At 41.5% G+C, this 21,199-nt stretch overlaps 1 protein-coding gene across 3 annotated transcripts in view; it reads left to right on the plus strand.

Moving 5' to 3' along the window:
* EFL1 (elongation factor like GTPase 1) overlaps positions 1-21,199 on the plus strand; it is a 160,894-nt gene that overhangs the window by 131,767 nt on the left and 7,928 nt on the right. For all 3 annotated transcript variants that reach the window (XM_075006629.1, XM_075006628.1, XM_075006627.1), the window contains one exon: positions 3,566-3,750. In XM_075006629.1, coding sequence (XP_074862730.1) covers positions 3,566-3,750 — 185 coding nt within the window. The remainder of the gene's footprint in view (positions 1-3,565; positions 3,751-21,199) is intronic.

Here is a 21,199-nt window from a genome sequence, read left to right on the forward strand (position 1 = left end):
GAGAGGTTAATTTAATACTTTATATCAAGTTGTCTTAATGGTAATTGGCTGCTGAAGTATTTCTACAGCTGTGGAAAAACTCTTCTGGTGGCCTGTGCTGAAGGGCAGAGCTTAGTCTCCGAGCCTCCAGCTACAACATTGGACCACTTCTGAATTCCACAGGTGGGAGAGGGGGCATTAGCCCATTATTCATGAATTCAGAGAGAAGCTGCTAACTGCAAGAAAATGATCAGGTAAGGAATTTCTCATGTAGGTTGTTGATCTTTCTCTTCTGGTAAGTTTTTATCTCAGATTTTGCTGATGTGAGTAAAATTTTGATCAAGTCCCTTTTACCATAGCACTGTTCTACTGATAACATAAACATGTTCCTCTCCAGTAGGTCTGACAGACCAGTTCCTTTTAATAAGTGGTACCATTCTTTACAGCTCTAGCTCACATATAAATATAGGTATATGGGATGCAAATCTATTTACTTCCTAGAGTCTGAATAGTCAATTTCCTGTTAATTTCATCTTTAATGTACATACAACTATGAAAAAAATATTAGAACTTTCTTGTATCTTTATTTTTAAAGAGTTGAACTTCATTAAGAGCAGATGCATAAACACCTTATTCAAGCCTTTTGTATGTTGTAGCATCACAATATTGCTCTACTTTTGAGGTATTGTTATGAGTTCAAAATAAATTTCCTTTTCAGGTATTGAGATTTTAAAAAGTGCCTCCAGCACATGTAAAAGCACATGCACAACCAGTGTTAGCACAAGTTAGAAATCAGCCGGCAGGTAGGCATGGAGCTGTGACAGGACTGTCTATGGCCAGTACTTTAATCTGTTGGATAAAACCTTGCACAGTACTAGTCTAGCCTACTCTCAGCACCTCTTCTGCCAATTCAGTTTACCCCTGCTCCCTTCAAGAGCAAGGTCCTGCAGCATTCAGAGTATGTACAGACAAGCCCTGATGGTTTGCAAGATCCCAACTCCCTCATCCACCGAAATTCTCCATCCAGTATAGTCCAAAAGGAGAAGGAGGGGAGGATTTCAGAATTTATCCTAAAGAACAGTTATACTTTTTAGAATTAGATCCTCATAATATTTCTGCAGGAACAACAATCCAAACTACTTGAATGAAATACATATAATTGAAAAAAGTTTAGTGAGCTGAAAAAATAAATTTCTTCTAGTTTGTATGTTTGGGGAAAACAGACTTCAGTAGCACTTGGCCTATAATATAGCTCAACATGTTCCTCTCCGGTAGGTTTGACGCACTACTTCCTTTTTAAAAAGTGGTGATGATAATATCTTGTGTATGTATATGCAAGGTTTGAGGGCTCTCTTGGAAACGTAAGGAATAAAACAAATATTTTAAAATATAATATTAATATCTTATAATCTAATTTGAAATTTACTTGCTTTATCAATTGGTTTTAATAAATTCTGTACATTACTATGATATTTCCAGTGCCCTTGATAATGCTCTTATACTGTGTGTGTGTGTGTGTGTGTGTGTGTGTTTTAAAGTAATGCACATGGATACACTAAATCAGCAGTTGTGAACTTTATAAAAATACAACCTTTGGTGTTTCACAATTCCCTAGGCTCTCTCAGGGTTTCCTTAGGCTTGAAATTGTTTAGCTTATATCAACAAATCTTATACATGCAGGACATACCCCATATGTTTGTCTTTGAAAATACTGTGACCTGTGTGTCTGACTTCATAATTTTGGATCTAAACACGTTATTTCAAATTTTGTAAACAACAAGACGATGACATACACAGCAATGGTGACATTCTTCCACATGCGAAGGGCTACATGAGGGGCTCAGTGATGTCCTGGCAAGAGCAGAATATTCACTGGAGGTGGTAGAGAAGAGCTGCTAGCAGTGAGGATGGAAATATGCACTAGCCATTGTTCCCATCCAGAGTTCCCAGCCATTGTTCCCATCCACTGAAGTTGTATGGCCTTTCTCTGGGTTAGATTCCACCACTTCACAGTCTCTGCAAAGTTCTCCACAGAAGGCCCCATTCATTGGCCTTAGAGGACTTAATTTCACTTTATAAGCATTGCTTCTTACATGCCCACATTTGTGTGTATGCAGAATGTTTGAACAGCCTGTGAGAATAGATGAGACTGACTATGGGGATACCTACTATATATCTGGAGGAGTTTGTCTTTGTTTGTCTGTTTGTTGAAGAATTCCTAAAGGGTAAGATCTAGGCCCACCAAATTCAGTGTCCAGCTTTCTCTTACCATCGTTTAAAGCATGGTAAAGGTTTAGTTGTGCCAAAAAAAAAGGGTTGTGCCTGGAATGAGAGTGCTTCTCATAAAACCATAGAAAAGCGACAGAATCATCTGGCAAGTGAGAACGGCTGACTGACTGGCCCTCCGAGTGTGTTCGAGCCCTGAGCCTCCCAGGCTCCCCAGGTGTCATTTATGTAGGGCAGGGATATGAAGCTTCTCCCTCCCCCTCCCCCCCATACCCTCACTTTTGTATGGGGACATTGCTGGCTGTTTCCCTTCATCAGGACGTGAGAGAGAAGTGCACAGTTTGCTGCATTCCTCATTCTGGCTGTTGCGCTCAGAGGGCAGACAAACCTGGATCTGCCCAGCCAGGGGATATGCATCCCTCCCCCTGCCTGTGCCCACTGGGGCTGAAGTGACCATAGAGAAGTGCTTCCCACCTGGCTTCAAGGTGTTGCAGTGAGAGAGGGCTGGGATTGTCCTCTCTCCCAGGGCTGCCTGCATACTGAATCCCTCCTCACCAGCCCACCCCAGAACAATTATTTAAATGAAGCATGTACGTTTTCTAAAAAAAATAAATAATTGATCTAAGGACCTGAGCAACGCTGGGTAAATCTTCTACTTTAAAAATAGGTCTGATGGCACATTGACATGTTCTTTTCAGTTTATATGATTTAAAACATTCAAGTTTAATGTATATTTATGCAAATTCTTACTTTACTACAGTGTGTCTTTGAGAAATATATGTAGTGTTGTCATAAAATGTACACAGTTTAAAAACTAAGTGGTAGTAGTAATTTATTAAACATGTACATACATGATGAACCTCTCTAATACAGCAACATTTGTGAACCGGCCTGATTTTAGTTAGCCAGATATCCACTTATTATGGGTGTGGCCAAGTTTCCCATGGTCCCATAAAGTTTCACACCGCCAGTCGTGGCTCCGTGTTCTGTGGTATTGTTTAGCTCTAATTTACCCCTAAATGTTGTCTAAGAGTCCAGTAAGCAGTGAAAGTGTTGGTAATGCTGCTGGACCATATTGACCTCCTGTCATCCAGCAAGTTATCTCATCTGGCACCAATAAGGTCCCCAAGGGTGCTGGATGAGAGAGGTTCAACCTTTTCTACGGATTTGCAACTTCTGCTTACTGTATGTTTTGTGTGATTTTAATTAATTTGTCCACAGTCTTACAGGAAAGAGACTGAGTCATAGAAAGTATATCCCATCTATAGTACTTAGCTTTCCTAAATAAATAATTACATATTTGCCTTAAAGCAAAGAATGTGAAATGCTCACTAAGCTAATAAGGCTTATGTCTTTTCAGGTCGTGTATATGCTGTTTTATCCAAAAGAGAAGGCCGAGTATTACAAGAGGAGATGAAAGAGGGGACTGATGTGTTTATTATTAAGGCAGTGCTGCCAGTAGCAGAAAGCTTTGGGTTTGCAGATGAAATCAGGAAGAGAACAAGTGGCCTGGCCAGTCCGCAGCTGGTGTTCAGCCACTGGGAGGTAAGAGATCTGTTCATTCCATCTGTTTTGGTGGTCTATTTCCTGTCGATGTAGCAGAAAAAATAGGGGGGAAAGATTACGTTTTAGTCTGATTCATTCTATTCAAAATAAAGAGAAAAAAGTAGCTTTTATGCTCTTTAGAAATAAATATTTCTATCCTGTTTGGATAGTTGGTTTGTTTTGAAAAGTAAAAGAAGTGTTTGGGATAACAAAATAACTCTTTCACAACCTGTTTTCCCTGGAGTTGATCTGCCACTGTTTTCATGTGGGTTCTTTGGTAACTTGCTTCAAATATGAGTTGCAATTATGACAAAATGTGGCAATTAAAAGATTACTTCTCATAGGACAATTATATTATTGGTCAACGTTCTTGATCAGCAAGCTTTTGTAGACATTATTGCTGTGTCAGTGGTTACAAGGCAGTAATCAACATATATTTAGATACTAGAAAGCAGAAGAAATAGATTTGGATAATTCCAAGCCAGGATTGGTGGGGATGTTTTCAAGGCTCTTTCCCATGGAAAGGAAATGGTGTCTGTCTTTGGTACTTAAAAAAAACCTAAAAATAGGGAGATGAAAATGATGCCTCTGAGTAGGGAGAAATGGGAGTGGTGAAACTTTTTAAAAAATGAAATCAGTTCAGAGACGTGCCACTCTGTTCCTGTCATTCAGGTAGTTGATATTGATATACGGAAGACAGGGAGGGCTTTCATTTTCAGTTTTTTGTTCCAAGGGACCAATAGTGAATATTAAAAATGCACAAAAGACCCATCAAAGGAACTAAAAACAGGTTCATGAGTAACAATAGTCAGCCAAATATATCCCAATTCCACTTTTGCATGAAAGTAACAGAAACCCATCACGAATGCATACTTAGGCATATGCTTTATTTTGCACACACGATGATGTCACTGACTCCTGTGTCAAAGTGCAGAATCAGAATTCAATACTACCTGCAAAGACTTTAATATTATGAGTAACACAGAATTAAGAAACTGGGGCTGTTCTTAATCTGGTACTTTAAACACAAGCAATTGTATGCCCTACTTCAGTTACTGCAGTTTTATGATAGGGCAATTCTGGAACTGAAGAACACATTTTAAATTTTAAATATCTTGCCAAGTTGGCTTTTAAACATATCCTGGTGAATTGCCAAACAGTCTAATCATTTTCTGACACCCTGTAACCTGCCAAGATTTTATGGTATCTCCCCCCGCCCCCTTGCTTTGGGAATATGTCAGCATGTTGCATAAAATAAAAGTTGTGAAGAGAAATCAAAGGAGCAGAAAAATATTTCCCACTGTTGCTACCACCAAAAGCATGCATCACTTGTAGCCGTAGTAAGAGATCATATAAAAATATCATTGTGTTGATGTAAGTTTTGAGGCTGAAGGTACTGATTTGTGCCTTTTAGGTACAAATCCCATAGACTGCTAGGTCCTGTTCTAGGTTTCTAACCACTTTTTCAGAGTGCTAGTGATCAGTTACCTCAAGTGCCTGTCATAACCAGAAGGTGCTGCAGGATCTATGCAGATATTAATCCTGGTTGACTTCTAGGAGAATTTTAGAAATTAAAAAAAAGTCTGTCCCCTCTGAAGATGTTAAAATGAAAATCCTCCAGCTACAGAATACTACAAAGTGTCACTTTTGGTCTTTGGCTTGGTGAGGAAAAACTATCATAAAAAAGTAAAATGTTTCCAGCCATTGAAAGAGAATTAAATATCATGGATCAAAGTACTACTTTGGTTGGTAGAGACTTTTGAAAGTTGGTTTTAGAATTGAAATAAATTATCTTTGTGACCCAGTTTGAGTAGATGGCACTGGCAGAAATAAAATTACATACATTTTCCAACTAAGTTATTGAAGTCAGCAAACTATTTGTACAGTCTCTCTCTTCAGATACTTGTATGAAAGTACATGTAATAGACTTGATAAGCAAATGTTGTACTATATATAATTCTTTGGTTCAGAACTTGTTATAGTTTTATGTTAACCCATTCCATATCTGCAGCAATACAAAGTGAGGCAATTTTAAACAAAACAATGTTGAACCAAAACCTTTACTTTTTCCAAATAATTGGAACAAATGGGAACTGATATTTGACTGATACCATTCAAAATGTGTCACAGATTTAGTTATTTAAAACCTTAGCAAGCAGATGAAAACATACAGGAAGCATCTTATGGAATGTGGAGGTTTTGGAGGTTTTTTGATTGTTTTAAGTAACTGGAGAGGTCAGTCTATCTTTTTTGGAACTTTTATTTATAGGTATTTCTATGGTATGCACAATTTAGTGTATCATAGGTGCTGCTCTCTTTTCTAGCTCTTGTCCTTTTCATTCTTACTAGTTGGAGTTCACAGAAAGAATTGAGTTCCTAAAACTGTTATTTATGAATCCATGAATTACTGCCTTGTGACTTTAGTCAGGGAGAAGATCTGGAGAGAGTTAAGAAAGAAGATCAGAAATAGGTTCTTGCCCCTGGTTATTCTACTTGATGATTTTTCACATTCCTTTAAATGGTTCCCCATCTATGGCTGAGATTTCCAGTTGGACATCAGTGTGTCACTATCGTCTAACAAAATCTCCAAGATTCAGTTGCTTGTGATACTTATAGGAGAGTTCCACAGCTTTCTCCTTTTTGTACAGAATGAAGCTCTGTCTCCTTAACAATGGTCTTTGCCACTCTGGTGTGGCCCACTACAGATACCAGGAGGGCACCGTCTGACACACAGACATCTCTTGGCTTCATGTCTCTTGGGTGGAGAAGCAAACATTTGCCAGTATTCATTTGCAGGCTGTTTGACCTAGACTGTTTGCCCTCCCCTTTCAGGTTCAGTTACCACCAGAGAAGAGCTTCTCAGGAAATGAAATTTTCCAGTAGCTTTCCAGTTTCTACAGTGAGGCTCTGGAATGTTTTTCAGGGTCCCAAACTCTATATTTCTCTTGGAACAGGTCCTAAGCTTCTATCTCAGAGTTTCCTGTCCTACTCTCCACAGCTGTGTGCAAACTTTTCAGCCAGGCCTTAAGGGGACTCCATCTTTCTATGTAATACTTTCTTACAGCTCTCAGTCCTTGCTGTTTGTTTTTGATCCTCTGCCAGGAAGCCCTGTTTCTGATCTGCTGACCAGACACCTCAAGTTTCTGAGTGCATTAAGAAGGCAGCATTTATTTGTTATAGTTCTGTGTAAAAAAACAAAGATAGCTCTCGCCTCCTTAGTCTCCTGAATTGGAAGATCACTTTCTGGCATCTAATGGGGGCATATCCTACAGTGTCTCAGTGATAGATATTGTTTCTGACTTATCCACATCTGAAGCCTCCACTGTATCAATCCAAGACTGGATCAGCACTGCTGCTATTGTGAAACCATACGTCTGAATTAGAGAGTCATAGTCCTTCACTGTGTCAGCAATTTATAGACGTTCTCCATGTATCACAGGAAAGCGCTCTTGACAAATCCTGAAGCAATAAAATGAGGGACAGTTAGGCAGGGAATATAAGATCTGAATGAGGATACTTGTTACGTGCTGCATGTGAAAGTTGTTATGATGTTCTTTTTTTTTCCTTTTGAGCTTTTTCATCAGTCTGTATAATGTCAATCTTTTTTTTCTTCCTTTGGCCTTTGCACTCCATTTGATGTTTTTGCAGCTCTTCATAGAGCCAATAAATAAACAAATATATAAATACAAAAGCAGAGTACATGTTGCACCCCCTTCATCTGGCACCCTCAGGACCTGACTAGGGGAAGGGAATTTACCAGGCGAGGGAGGTGCCCTGCTCCAGCCATGCAATCTGCTGCCTGTTCCTCTTCTCCTCCTCCCCCTCACCTTCAGCCCTGGTAACCCCTTACCTCCTGCTGGACCTTGGCCCCTCCTGGGTCTACACCAGCCTGGCCACGTTTGGCTGCCAGCTGCAAAGGCTGGTTCCAGCCTCATGCAGGATATGGCCCCTACTCTGGCTGCGGCCCCAACCCTGGCCACAGCTCTGGCCACGTGGGTGCCAGCTCCACCTTGACTGATCTGCCAGCATAGCCCCAGAGCCACCAGCATGCCCTGGGCCATGCAGAGGCCAGCTCTAGCTCTGGCCAGGGTGCCAGACACAGCCTGGCCCCAGTTCAGAGGCTGGATCTGGACCGGCCAGGTTGCTGGCGCAGCCCCCAGTTCATGGGAGTTTGGTGCAGACCTGGCCAGGCTGCTAGAATGGTCCCGGCACTATGGGTGCCTGTGTAGCCCTGGCCAGGCTGCCTGCATGATCCTGACTCCGTGGGCACCAGCTGCAGCCCTGGCCCCAGAGAAGCCAGCTGTCACCACTGACCAGAGATGCAAGCCCCACTGGGCTCCCCTGCCTGAGGTGACCTGGCTCCCCTTACTGACCTCCCAACCTGAAGTGTCTCTGGTCCAGTAACATTTGTGGTGCTTCCAGATGATGGATGTTGCCAGACAAGAGAATTCCAGTTTTGGGAGGTTTAACCTATACATTCATTTAAGAATTTATAACTGTCATATATAAGCTATGCTTTGCCCATCTTCACATTTTATACAGATGCAGTTAATTTACAATTTGTACCTAACAAACACGCACACTATTTCTCGTACATACTGTGATGAAGCTCCTAATTTCACATAGTGGGTCCTGCACTTGGGTAGCAGTAGGTTTAAGCATGCTCTCTCCCTGTCGGGGGAAACCAGTAACTCCCACTCAATTGCTCACCTCAGTGGCTCACTACAGCTGTCAGTCTAGCCCCTTTACTTCAGGGGCAAAGCATAGTCTGATTTAGCCACTCTCATCTTTGGCATTGGGGGTGGAAATCTTAGTCTGTTGTGGCCTTGCAAGATATGGAGGCAACAGACTAGATTTTTAATTCAGTCTCTCCCTGTTAGCAGGGGTTTTCCTTCCTCAGCAGATGTGACCAGTGCTGGGAATGCAAGGGGGCACTGGCCAAGTGACCCTGCTCCACCCATGCCCCACCCACCAGCCTCTGCTCCGCCCATGCCTGCCTCTTCCCGCAGAAGTGCTGCGCCACTTCCAATGGGTGCGGGGGCAGTCCCCACCCCCCACCCTTGGTGGGGTGCAACCTAGGAGTAGTGCTTTCAGGCTATGCCACTGCAGGAGAGGGCTGAGATTGCCTCTGTACTTATCGAAAGCAGTGCGATGCTCATGGGGGGTGTGGAGGAGGTGAAACGGTGGTGCATGTAGTTCCCTGTGCAACCCCCGCATATTGCCTGTATTCCTGGGACTTCTGGGGGCTGTAGGAGCTGTTCTCCCTGCCCCGGCTTCTGTGACTTCAGGGTTCCTGACAGCATCTCTATAGCTCCTGCTCTGCAGCAGGACATCCTCGTATCACCACTCTGGCACACCATTAAATTGAGGAAAGGAGAGAGTTTTAACCTCCCAGTCAGTGTCCCAATCAGTCCTAGCTGTCTAAACCGGCCGAGCAGGTTCTTGATTGCTTCCAGGTGTCTTAATTAACCTGAGGTAGACTTTGCTTGGTTACCACAGAAATGGTGACTTGTTTAATTGGGGGCTAAGATGCCTACTTTCTGTTACTTCCTTGTAGCCATCTGGCCTGACTCCATGTCAGTACATTCCATCTTGGTTCCCCATAATTTCTCAAGCAAACTCCTTTGAAATTATTTTCCAAGCTTTGAGCTGGTCCAAAGTTATTTTTGGAAAACTTGAGCAAAGTCCATTCTATTTTTGAGTTGTAAGTGAAGAGGAAATACTTTCTGAATATGCTCTGATGTTTGTCTGCCATTGTTAAAAGATATGCAAAGACAACAAAAACTTCAACCCTGACTTCTTCTGTAGTCTTCATCAAGATTAAAACAGCAAAGAAGAATCCACATTTGAAGAAAATTGGGTTCAGCAGCTTTAAAGTGCTACATATTTAACCTGAGCATTTTTTCATGTTCCCATTAAATCGTTTCTGTTTTGGCTGTGAAGGATCCTCTTAGTTACAGGTGAACTAAGTTTCTTGGTCTTCTTACATTATTTCCTCCTTCCAAAAGTGAAAGAAATCCAAACAGAAATATCTGATCCAAAAAGCTAGTGTTAGTGCAATTTAAAGGATGAAAAATGTAGGACACAAAGTATAGAAAAATTGAAAGGTTAAAGTTTACTGTAACGTTAATTCATACTATTTTTGGCTGGGAATAAAATTGGGTAACCACTTGCCAAATAGTAACTGTCCCATGCCCTAGTGTATAAACTTGTGTTTTAGGCCCATTCATCAAATGCCATAGTGAGGAGTGGAACTTTAACTAGAACAAAATAGAAGTTGCATTGTATGCCACTGAGAACAAAGAAATCTCTTCACTAATATTAGAGTCCTCTTTAAAAGAAAAATGGGGTGGGGAGAGCCCGATAAGTGACTACTCTCCAAATTTACTCTATGTTCACAGTGACGAAACAAGAATAAAGAACTGCAATATATTCTGAGTCAACTGGTGCCTAGGAATGTGGAGGATCTTTTACATCCTGATTTTACCTCTTTGCCACTTTTGCTCATCCCCAACCAGGGGTCTTTGTGTAACACCACAGAGTGCAAGATCTTTAATGACTGTGACCAAATACTTATTCACCTTTTTCTTGCATTACTTTCAAAGAGTAATATGCTTCAGCATGTTAAGTTCTAGGCTTTATAAGGATAAAATGTGCTCTGTATCCTAATGTTGAGATTTTAATAGGATTTATCTTTTCCCTTAGTCCCCATTTAAAACCTATTGCTATAGACTCATAGACTTTAAGGTCAGAAAAGACCGTCGTAATCATCTAGTCTGACTTCCTGCAAGTTGCAGGCAACAGAACCTCACCAACCCACTCCTGTAATAGACCCCTAACCCATGGCTGAGTTACTGAAGTCTTCAGATCATAGTTTAAATACTTCCAGTTCCAGATAATCCTCATGCTACCCCAGTTTAAATTTGCATTTGACCTGTTATGACAAAGTAGGGGTGTATGGGGATGTTATTCCTCTGATTAGGTTGCACGTGTTTCCTGATACCCTGTAGTTCATTGCAATTTCCCAAAGTTTCACTAGGTGGCATCAGTTCACAGTGGTAAAGTGAGCTATCAGGGACATCTTTGTTTCCCAGGAAATAGAACAAAGAAGGGAGTGGGGCGTGGCTGGTTTGAATGGGCACTAGGCAGTTGGAAGACAGTTAGCCTGGACTGGGGGAAAGAGATGAGGGAGTAGGGGGTAAGACCCCCAACTCAGGGCCCCCATTGTATTGACTGTTTCTGGTTGCTGTACTGACAAGTCTGTACTACACTGTGTCCCTATTGACTAACAAACTTCTGTTCTACTTGCTGAGAGTCACTCCTGCCTGCAGATGGGTGCAGGGCCTGGTGACCCCTACACTCTGTGACACCTGTAGTGTAAAAGAAGGCGCAAAGAAACCCTGGGCCTCTGCCAGTCTGACCTGGGGGAAAATTCCTTTCCAGGCGGGAATACGGTAATCATTTGGATTCTGAGCATGTGGACATGAGCCACCAGCCAGCATTCTGTGTAGTAACTCAGAGTTCTCCCCATCAGTGTCCCATCACTGGCCATTGGATATATCTTTTATTAGTGCTAGGGTGTGTCTACACCAGCTCCCTACTTCAAAGGGAGAGTGGTAAGTAGGGTGTTGGGAGTTTATTAATGAAGCGCTGAAATGCATATGCAGCATTTCATTAAGCAAATTCCCTTCCCCTACCCCCACCCCCCGGCAGCAACTTCGAAGTGTTAAACTTCAAAGTGCCGGCTTGCATCTAGCCGCAGCTCACCTGCTGGTACTTCGAAGTGTCTGGGGTACTTTGAAGTCCCTTTACTCCTCAGGAGTAAACGAAGTAAAAGGACTTCAAAGTAAAGGGGGGAAGGGGGCAATTTGCTTAATGCTGCATATGCACTGCAGCATTTCATTAATAAACTCCCAACACCCTACTTACCATGCTCCCTTCGAAATAGGGAGCTAGTGTAGACACAGCCCTATTTTTAGCTAATACTCAGATTAGTCCTTTCCAGCAGAAATGATATTCTTAAAGTTTCAAAAATAGCAGTATGCATTCGACATCCCAGTGATCTTCATTGCCGTGTGAAGGGAATTTTGGTAATTCGGGACTCATTTCCAGAAATGTAGAGATAGGAAAAGATCCATGCGCTCTTGCAGTCAATGTCCATGCAAATGTAGAGTTTCTCCTAATAGTACATTTTCTAGGGCAGTGCCCAGTCCACCCACTTGTTGAGAATTCAGTCTTTATTTCCAGTTTGCCGTCTGTGAGGGACCAGTTTGCAGTCCATGAGGGATTTGATTACACCTGGGTTCCTCCTACACAGTCATCACTAGGAATATCACTATGGGTATCAGAGAAACAGGACTGGCTTTGCTAGTCATGTAGGGATCAGCCACTCACCAGCAGTCGGCTTTTCCAAGCAGAAAAGGAATTGACATCTGTTTCCCACTATGTACTGTTAGAGTTGCAAAACATTGAGTCACAGAGCCCCAACAGCACTGTGGGGATAAATAAGGTATAATAGGGCAGGGAAGAAGGCATTCTTCAATTTTGTATTGAAACTACCATTGTCCGGTAATACATACACGGGAACAAGATGCCTGATGAGTACTATAAAAGATCCAGTGTCTGAGGCTGAATTTAAAAAATTCAAACTGAAAATAAGGTTCAAAATTTTAACAAAGTAATTAGTTGTTGAAACAGCTTACCAAAAACATGGAAAATAGTCTGTGATTTGGGTTCTTTAGCTCCAGATTGGATCCCTTTCTAAAAAACATCAGATGAAATCCTGGCACCATTGAAATCAGTAGCCAGATTTCTCGGGAACCAGGATTACACTCATTCTAGTTCTCTCGTGAGTAACTGAGCTGGATAAAGGTTTCACTGGGATTAATTCTATGGCCTTTGTTATTCAGCAGTTCAGACTGGATGGTTATAATGTTTCTTTTTGGTCTTGAAATCTGTGTGGAATCATGGGGGCATTAAGAGTGTCATAGATTTTTAAAGCCCAGGAGGATGAGGTTTGTATAATTTTTGTTGGTGCCCAGAGTGAGTTCAAATCCTGTCCCCTGACACAAATATGTAAGGCTCTGGAAGGGAATATGAGCATGGGAGGGAGTTCGGAGCGCAGACTCTGTGCTGAGGTAGAGGGCTGGGTTGCAGAAGGGGTGGTGAGTTACAGGCTCTGAGAGAAGTTTGGGTCCAGGAGGTTGGGGTGTGGCTCTGGGTGGGGTGCAGGATGAGGTGTGGGGCTTGGGGCTGGCCTGGAGATGAGAAATTTGGGCTATATCAGGCAGGATCTCAAAGAGCTGGAGCCGGGGTCCAGAGAGGATTCCCCCCAGTCTTCTCTCTACCAGCAGCAGTGAGCTCAGGTCTTCCCCAGGCTTCTGCTCAGCAGGTCCATCCAGGATAAGGCTGCCAACCCCCTGCAACTTGGAGTTGCCTCCTGGGGGTGGGGGGACCAGTCATCTCCCTCCTCAGATGCAGCAGTTGCTTGATCCTGGATCTCCCTGCACCCCCAGTGCCACTCCCTTGTAGCCAACAGTAGCCAGCAAGAGAGCACTGTGCAGTGCTGCAGGGGGTAGTCGCCTGCTTCCCAGAACAGGCAGAGATGCTTGAGAGCGGTGCACATGGAGGCTGTGGGAAGCTCGGGATATGTGCAGTAGGGCACCGGGAAGAGACCTAGCCCCAGACTGGTGCAGCTAGGCCTGGGTTATTTCTGACGCCTGACAACCGTGGGCCAATACAGCTCACTGCCCATTAGTGCTCTTGCTGCTGGTACTCTGACAGTAAAGTCAGCTGCATAAAGTACCAGTGTACCTGGTCAAGAAAATTCAGAGTTCTGCCATTGTCAGACAGGATGAATAGGGTGACCATATTTCCATATGCCAGGTACTGGACACATGGTAAAATTGCTCAGACTTCAGTGAGTTCAGTGGTAATCAGACCTATGCCCAAACATTCAAAATAGCATTGTTTACTGAGCACCCATGAAAAAAGCCAGACTATATTTTTATAACTAATAATATGTTTAAAAAATTATATATATATAGTTACAAGTAAATGGTTCTGCTCTTTAGAAGGGCCTGCCTCTCGGTCCTGTGCCATGCTCCACTGCCCCCCAAAAGGCCCACATAACTGTTTGGGCCCCAGGCCCACAGGTTAATCTGGCCCTGACTCTGCCCCATGGGATCCAGAGGCTTCTCCTCCACAGGAAGCACATGGGGAATGCAGGATTAAGCCTTGCTACTTCTGGCTGGTGCCCCACAGCAGGGAACTGGACGGGGGGGGCTCCTGCCCTGCAGTGGTGGCCCAGTGCCTGGGGGCTGCAACTTCCCAGCAGAGGCAGGGGACCCCAGGGATGAAAGCTGTAGACTGCAGGCCTGTGGGGGCTCCTCCCTGGCTGTGGGAGTGACAGCCGCCCAGCCATGGAGCACCAGGAATGCAGCCTGACAGAGAAGGGGGACACTGGCCCCAGTCCCGCATGGCTGCCCCACTCATGGCATTGTTGATGGGAGGAGGGCTCCACTGCAGTTGCCCTCCCCATGGGGCTATAAAGGATGCTGGCTGCAGTGCCCCCAGAGCTGCTAGAGGACTCAGGCTGTACCCTCCTGCCCAGCTGTCTAGTCCAGCAACATCCCTTTTCAGATCAGGGATGTTGCTGGACCAGAAAGTGCTGGTTTTAGAGGTCCAACGTGAACCTTCAACTGGTTTGTACTTTTACAAGTGAGTTGATGAACACAAGAGGTGAGCCATTATTCTGTCTCAATTTTCAGTCTGTTTTCATTGATGTTATTCATAATGGAATTTTAGTAGTGACTTGATTGAATTCTAACCTTAAACAGAAAGAAAATATAAATTCCAAAGGCTATATATATAGTAGATCAGTGAAATAATTATTAAATGCAGAATAAACATCCTTCCCTTGTAAACAGATTGCTTTGCACATAATGGATACCTTTCTCAAAATGTGTTTCAGCAAAAGTGTGCTGTTCATTTTATCATGTTTTCTATTGATGCATTTAGAAAAAATACTTCACCTATAATGAAGTAGATTATGTTTTAATGATCTTTCGCCCAAATATTGTATCAAAATATACTTTTAAAAGCTACAATTTTTAATTAGCTTTGCAAATCTATTTAAAAATATCTTCCAGTTATAGCTTGTGCCCTTTAGAGGCTTAGCCATTTTCCTCTCTGAGATGATATTTGCATAGCTGTGGATTGGCATTGTCCTCCTTACTACTTGCTTTGAACATCAAGCAGATTGTTATCTAGTGGTTGGGTCGTGCTGCACTAAAAACCAGCTCATATACACTAATGAGAACTCTTAGTTGCATAAATAAATGAAAATGTTTGTGTTTGTAATTCTGTCAAATTGCATCCTCTTCAGTGGCATTTTAAATTATATTTCTGTATTTCTTGCTTTTATTTCAAAAACATTTATTCCATAGTGGCCAGAAAACCTTAATCAAAGAGGTTAAAAAAAAATCAAAGTTTACATTTGCAATTACAATGTGTATTTCTTTCCAGATTTTATGTTATAGTGCCTTGCAGCAATGTCCTATAGACAGTATTAGAACTACTGCATGAATAACTTGTCTTAGACAAGTTTCACATAGCCTCTGATATGCATTTTCAATCCCTGAGTGGAGATGGACGTAGAAAATGGGGCACAATAAAGGTTGTTAGGTTAATATTTTTTAACCATAACATTTTATTGTTTTAAGGCAGTGTATTCCTAATTCTGTTTCGTCAGGGAGTTGGTCTGAGAATACAATATAGTTTTCTGTTGCAAAAAGCAAGTGTTAAACTGTCATATTTAATATATATGTGCAGTATAGTTTGGCATTTCAGTTCTCACATTTATTATAAGTTACAATTTTATCTTATATTTTGAAGTTTTGCAGTGAAGCAAAAGTATTGGGAAACTTTAAAAGGGAATTTTTAGTGAAAATCACTAGGAGCATTGAATAAATAACATGTGGATGTCTTCTTTTCCTCCAAAATCAACATTAACTGCTTTCTGTTAAGCAGCTAAGATTATCCCAAAAGGATTGTTCTATCGAGAATGTAATGAATCATTTAGGGTTTTATTTAGACAAATATTCTATTTCAGTCACATAGACACCAATGGGTTTTTCCTATGTGGCCCCCAAGTATACAAATAATATTTCAAAAACCAAAAATTTGCTCAGCACTGCTCCCATGGCACCTAAGCCCAGTGTTCTGACAGCTCCTCAATGAAAGGAAACTGATGACAACTCCTTTATAGTATCATAGGGAAATATTTCATCCTTGTGTCTGCCTGCACTCTGTAAACAGGGTATGGATCATGATGGTCACCAGCTGGTATATTCATTTCCTTCAATCCATTGGCTGACTGTGACTAAGAAACAGATATTGTATCTTGATTCAGGACTTGGTGGTGTCGGGGGACTTGGGCTATCCAAACATCTGTTGGGAAAATAACAAAACAAAGCACAGATTATCCAACGAGTTCTTGGAATGTATTGGAAGCTTTTTTTTTTTTATTTCAGAAGGTGGAAAAAGCTTCTGGGCAGATGCTAGTCTAGATTTGATTTTAACAAATAGGGAGAAATGTGTTGAGAATTTGAGAGTGGAAGGCAGCTTGGGGGAAAGTGATTATGAAATGAAAGAGTTGATGATTCTAAGGAATGGTAGAAGCAAGAACCTCAAAGTGAAGACAATGGATCTCAAGAAGGCAGAGTTTAGCGAACTCCGGGAGCTGGTAGGTAAGGTCCCATGGGAAGCAAGACTAAGAAGAAAAACAGTTGACAGTTTTTCAGAGAGACATTATTAAGGAAGCAAGAACACACTCTTCAGTTGTGTGAAAAAAGATAGGAAGTATGGCAAGAGACTACCCTGACTTAACCAGGAGATCTTGAATGATCTAAAAATCAAAAAGGAGCCCTCCAAAAAGTGGAAAATATGTGAAAGTACAAAGGATGAATATATACAAATAGGAGAAAAATTAGTAAGGTGAAACTACAAAACAAGCTCAATCTAGCTAGAGACATAAAGGGTAACAAAACATTCTACAAATACATTAGAAGCAGGAGGAAGACCAAGGAGAGGATAGATCCACTGCTCAATGAAGAAGAAAAAACAATGACAGAAAATGTAGAAATGGCAGAAGTACTTAATGACTTCGTTTTGGCTTTCACCAAGAAAGTTGTTGGTGATTGGAGGCCTACAGTAAAAACAATGAGAAGTCCTGTGGCACCTTATAGACTAACAGGTTTATTGGAGTTAATGCTTATGCTCATGCTCCAATAAATCTGTTAGTCTATAATGTGCCACAAGTCTTCTCAGTGCTTTTGCAGTTACAGACTAACCCTCTGATACACGCCTGCAGTAGTGAATATGCTGGAGAAAATGAGGTAGGGTCTGAAGTTAAACTAGGAAAAGAGCAAGTTAAAACTTACTTAGAAGAGTTAGATGTCTTGATCACCAGAGCCTGATGAAATGCATCCTAGAATACTCAAGGAGCTGTTTGAGATGGTATCTCAGCCATTAGCTATAATCTTTGAAAAGTCATGGAACATGGGAGAGATTCCAGAAAACTGGAAAAGGGCAAGCATAGTACCTATTTATAAAAAAGGATATAAGGACAATCCAGGAAACTACAGACCAGTCACCATAACTTGTTTGCTAGGAAATGTAATGGAATAAATAATAAAAGAATCCATCTGCAAACATCTGGAAGATAAAAGAGTGATAAGTAACAGCATGGTTTGTAAAGAACGTATTGTGTCAAACCAACCTGATAGCTTTCTTTGATAGGATAACAAGCCTAGTTAATAAGGGGAAAATGGTAGATACAATATATAGACTTACTAAAGCATTTGATACAGTCTTGCATTACCTTCTTATCTGTAAACTAGGGAAGTGCAACATAAGTGGGGCTACTATAAGGTGGGTGAATAACTGGTTAGATAACCATCCTCGGAGAATGGTTATCAATGGTTCACAGTCATTCTAGAAGGACGTAAAAAGTGTGGTTCTGCAGGGATCAGTTTTGGGGCCAGTTCTATTCAATATCTTCATCAACAATTTAAATACTGGCATAGAGAGCATGCTTATAAAGTTTGCAGATGATACTAACTTGGGAGGGGTTGCCAGTACTTCCAAGTATAAGATTATAGGATTCTCCATCCCTTGAGGTTTTTAAGTCCCGGCTGGACAAGGTCCTGGCTGTGATGACTTAGTGGGGGTTGATCCTGCTTGAAGCAGGGGGCTGGACTAGATGACCTACTGAGGTCCCTTCCAGCCCTATGATTCTGTGATAATTCAAAATTATCTGGACAAACTGGAGAAATGGTCTGAGGTAAATAGGATGAAATTCAATAAGGACAAATGCAAAGTACCCAACTTAGGAAAGAACAATCAGTTTCACACATACAAAATAGGAAATGGACTGTCTAAGAAGGAGTACTGCCGAAATTGGTCTAGGGGTCCTAACTATGAGCCAACAGTATGACACTTTTGGTGGGAGGGGGGAAGCAAACCTCGTTCTGGGATGTATTAACAAGATTGTTGTAAGCAAGTCATGAGAAGTAATTCTTCCGCTCTACTCTGCTGATTTAGTCTGCAGCTGGAGTACTGTATTCAGCTCTGAGCACCACATTTCAGGAAAGATGTGGAGAAATTGGAAATGGTTCAGAGGAGAGCAAGACAGATAATTAGATGTGTGAAAAACATAATCTATACAGGAATAGTGAAAGAACTGGGTTTGTTTAGTTTGGAAAATAGAAGACTGGGAGGGACATAACAGCTTTTAATTATCTGAAAAGGTGTTACAAAGAGGAAGGTGAAAAATAATTCTCCTGAGCCTCTAATTCTAAGGCAAGAAGCAATGGGCTTAAATTGCACCATGGGGTGTTTATGTGGGACATTAGGAAAAAACTTCCAAAGGCTATGTCTACGCTTGCCCCCTTCTTCAAAGGGGGCATGATAATCAAGGTGGTGGGAGATTACTAATGAAGTGCTGTGATGCACGTGCAGCACTTCATTAGGCAAATTCTCCCCTGCAGCAACTTCAAAGTGTCAAACTTTGAAGTGCGGGCAGCCATGTAGTCGCAGGCACTTCCAAGTGTCCTTACTGCTTGGGATGCCAGCACTTTGAAGTTTGACACTTTGAAGTTGCCATGGGGGAGAATTTGCCCAATGAAGTGCTTCACATGCATCACAGCACTTCATTAGTAATTTCCCATCACCCTGCTTACCATGGCCCCTTCAAGGAAGGGGGCAAGTGTAGATGTAGCCTAAGTGTCAGAGTAGTTAAGCACTGGAATAAATTGCCTAGGAAGGTTGTGGAATCTCCATTATTGAAGATATTTAAGAGCAGGTTACACAAACATCTGTCAGGGATGATCTTGATGGCACTTGGTGCCGTGACTGCAGCAGAATGGACTTGATGACCTCCTGAGGTCCCTTTTATTTCTAGCTGTCTGTAGCTCTGTGATCTCCCTCCTCGGCTCTTGTCTTCACCCCCCTGATTCAAGAATATTTCACAGATGGGCAATGTGAGTTTTCTCTTATGCCTCACACAATAGCTCTGCACACAATGTTAAGGTTATATTGCTGTGGCTGGTTTGATGGATTCCCAAAGCACATTTACAATTTGTTTTCTGAACCCCAGCAGATTCTTTCTAATTGTATCTTCCTCTTTGCTGGAGTTTACTATGATATTATCTAACATGCCCAGGCTAGCCAGGCCTCTTTGTAACCTATTGTTAGCTGCTTCCACAATGTAGTTAGTTTTCCTTGAGCATGTTTCCAGACAGCCTACTTAGCTGAGAGCTAGAAATGTTGGTGAAGTCCATATCATCCATTCTTTCAACAGAAGAGGCATCCAGGCATAAAATTTTTGTTAACATTAGTGGAAAAACTTCTTCCTACACTAATGGGAAAATTTGTCCGTCTTAGTTTTTTCTTAAGCACCCATTAAGGCAGTATCTAAACATTTCCCAATTAAGTTAGCTCTATATAATGAGGTTTCTAATAGACTCTGTAGAGTGTTCTGACATAGCCCTTCCTTGGTTATCACAGGCTTGTCTTGAGGCATACTTCCTGTGTATGTGTGCCAGTGTTCGTCTTCCTGGTGTGATGGGGAAGCTTCAGAGAATTGGAGCAATTAGCAATGTGCTCTGAAAGTGGCCAGACTCTACATTATTCTAAATTTTTTTGGAAGTTCTTGGTTCAACCTAATTCCCATACTTGTAAAATAAGCAAGAGAACATCTTTGTGCTTTATAGGTTATGAGGGCCTGAGTCCTTGTTGAAAATGTCAGAATTGTTATGCATCATGAGCTCGTGATCCTTGGTTAATCAGACGTACCAGAGACAATAGAAATGTGCAGATGTAGGTTATTTTCACATATGTCCCTGTGGTCAATCACAAATTTTCGTATTAAATTTTCTAGTCCCATTTGGGAAGCTAATTTTTATATTAATATGTTATAGTGCACCGATTTCTTCCTTGGTCCTCTGCCACCCTACAATAAACATGTTCCATTTCCATCAACAGAATTAGGAGTTCTTGGGCTTAACTTTGTGTACGAGTAGCCCCATTTATTTCACTGGGGTTACGCACATGGCTAATTTTAAGCACGTGCTTCAGCACTTTGATGACTCAGGATCCAAGCGTTTAGCACTTTGCAAGATTGAACCTACAGTGCACTTGGTCTTCACTTAAGCATCTCCAGCTTTAATCACTGTAACATCATTATGAAACACATACTGCATAATTTACAGTGCAGTATAATTTCTTTAAAATTACACAATTTCATAATTTGCAAATATGACAGCAAAAAACTATGCTGTCTCAAATGCAGGGTTTTAAAGTAATAGTTTATAAAAGGCTATGTAGTTTGGGGGAATTTTTCTTTCTGTTTTGCCAGTTTAAAGTCAGTATCTCCTAACTGTATTTTTGTTCTGTCGAAATAGTTCTAAATGGCCCTCCTTGTCTTAAAATTATCATACAGCAGTTGAAAACAGGGTCTAGTGCAATATACCCAGTAGGACTCCTTGCAAAACGCATACTCTTCAAAATTCCAGATTTAAGGGTAAAGATAATTAAAACTGGAAATCTTTGGGTACGTCTACACAGCAAAGTTATTCTGAAATAACAGATGTTATTTCGAAAAACTCTTTGCAAGCAACTACACTACACACATGGTATTTCGAAATAAGTTCAAATTAGCAGGTGCGTTATTTCAAGTTTAGTAAATCTCATTGCAGGAGGAATAAAGCCTATTTTGAAACAGCTATTTTGAAATAGGCACTGTTAAAACATGGAATAGCGGTATTTCGAATTAAGCTGTAATGGCTTTCAGTGGTAATATTTCGAAATAGGCACTATGTGTCAGGACATGCCATTTGAAAATAGCTGGGTGCTATTTCAAAATGCATTGTTGTGTGTAGCTGTGTTG

Source organism: Carettochelys insculpta, chromosome 12 (genome assembly GCF_033958435.1).
Source record: "Carettochelys insculpta isolate YL-2023 chromosome 12, ASM3395843v1, whole genome shotgun sequence".
In the NCBI taxonomy this organism is placed as follows: Eukaryota; Metazoa; Chordata; order Testudines; family Carettochelyidae; genus Carettochelys; species Carettochelys insculpta.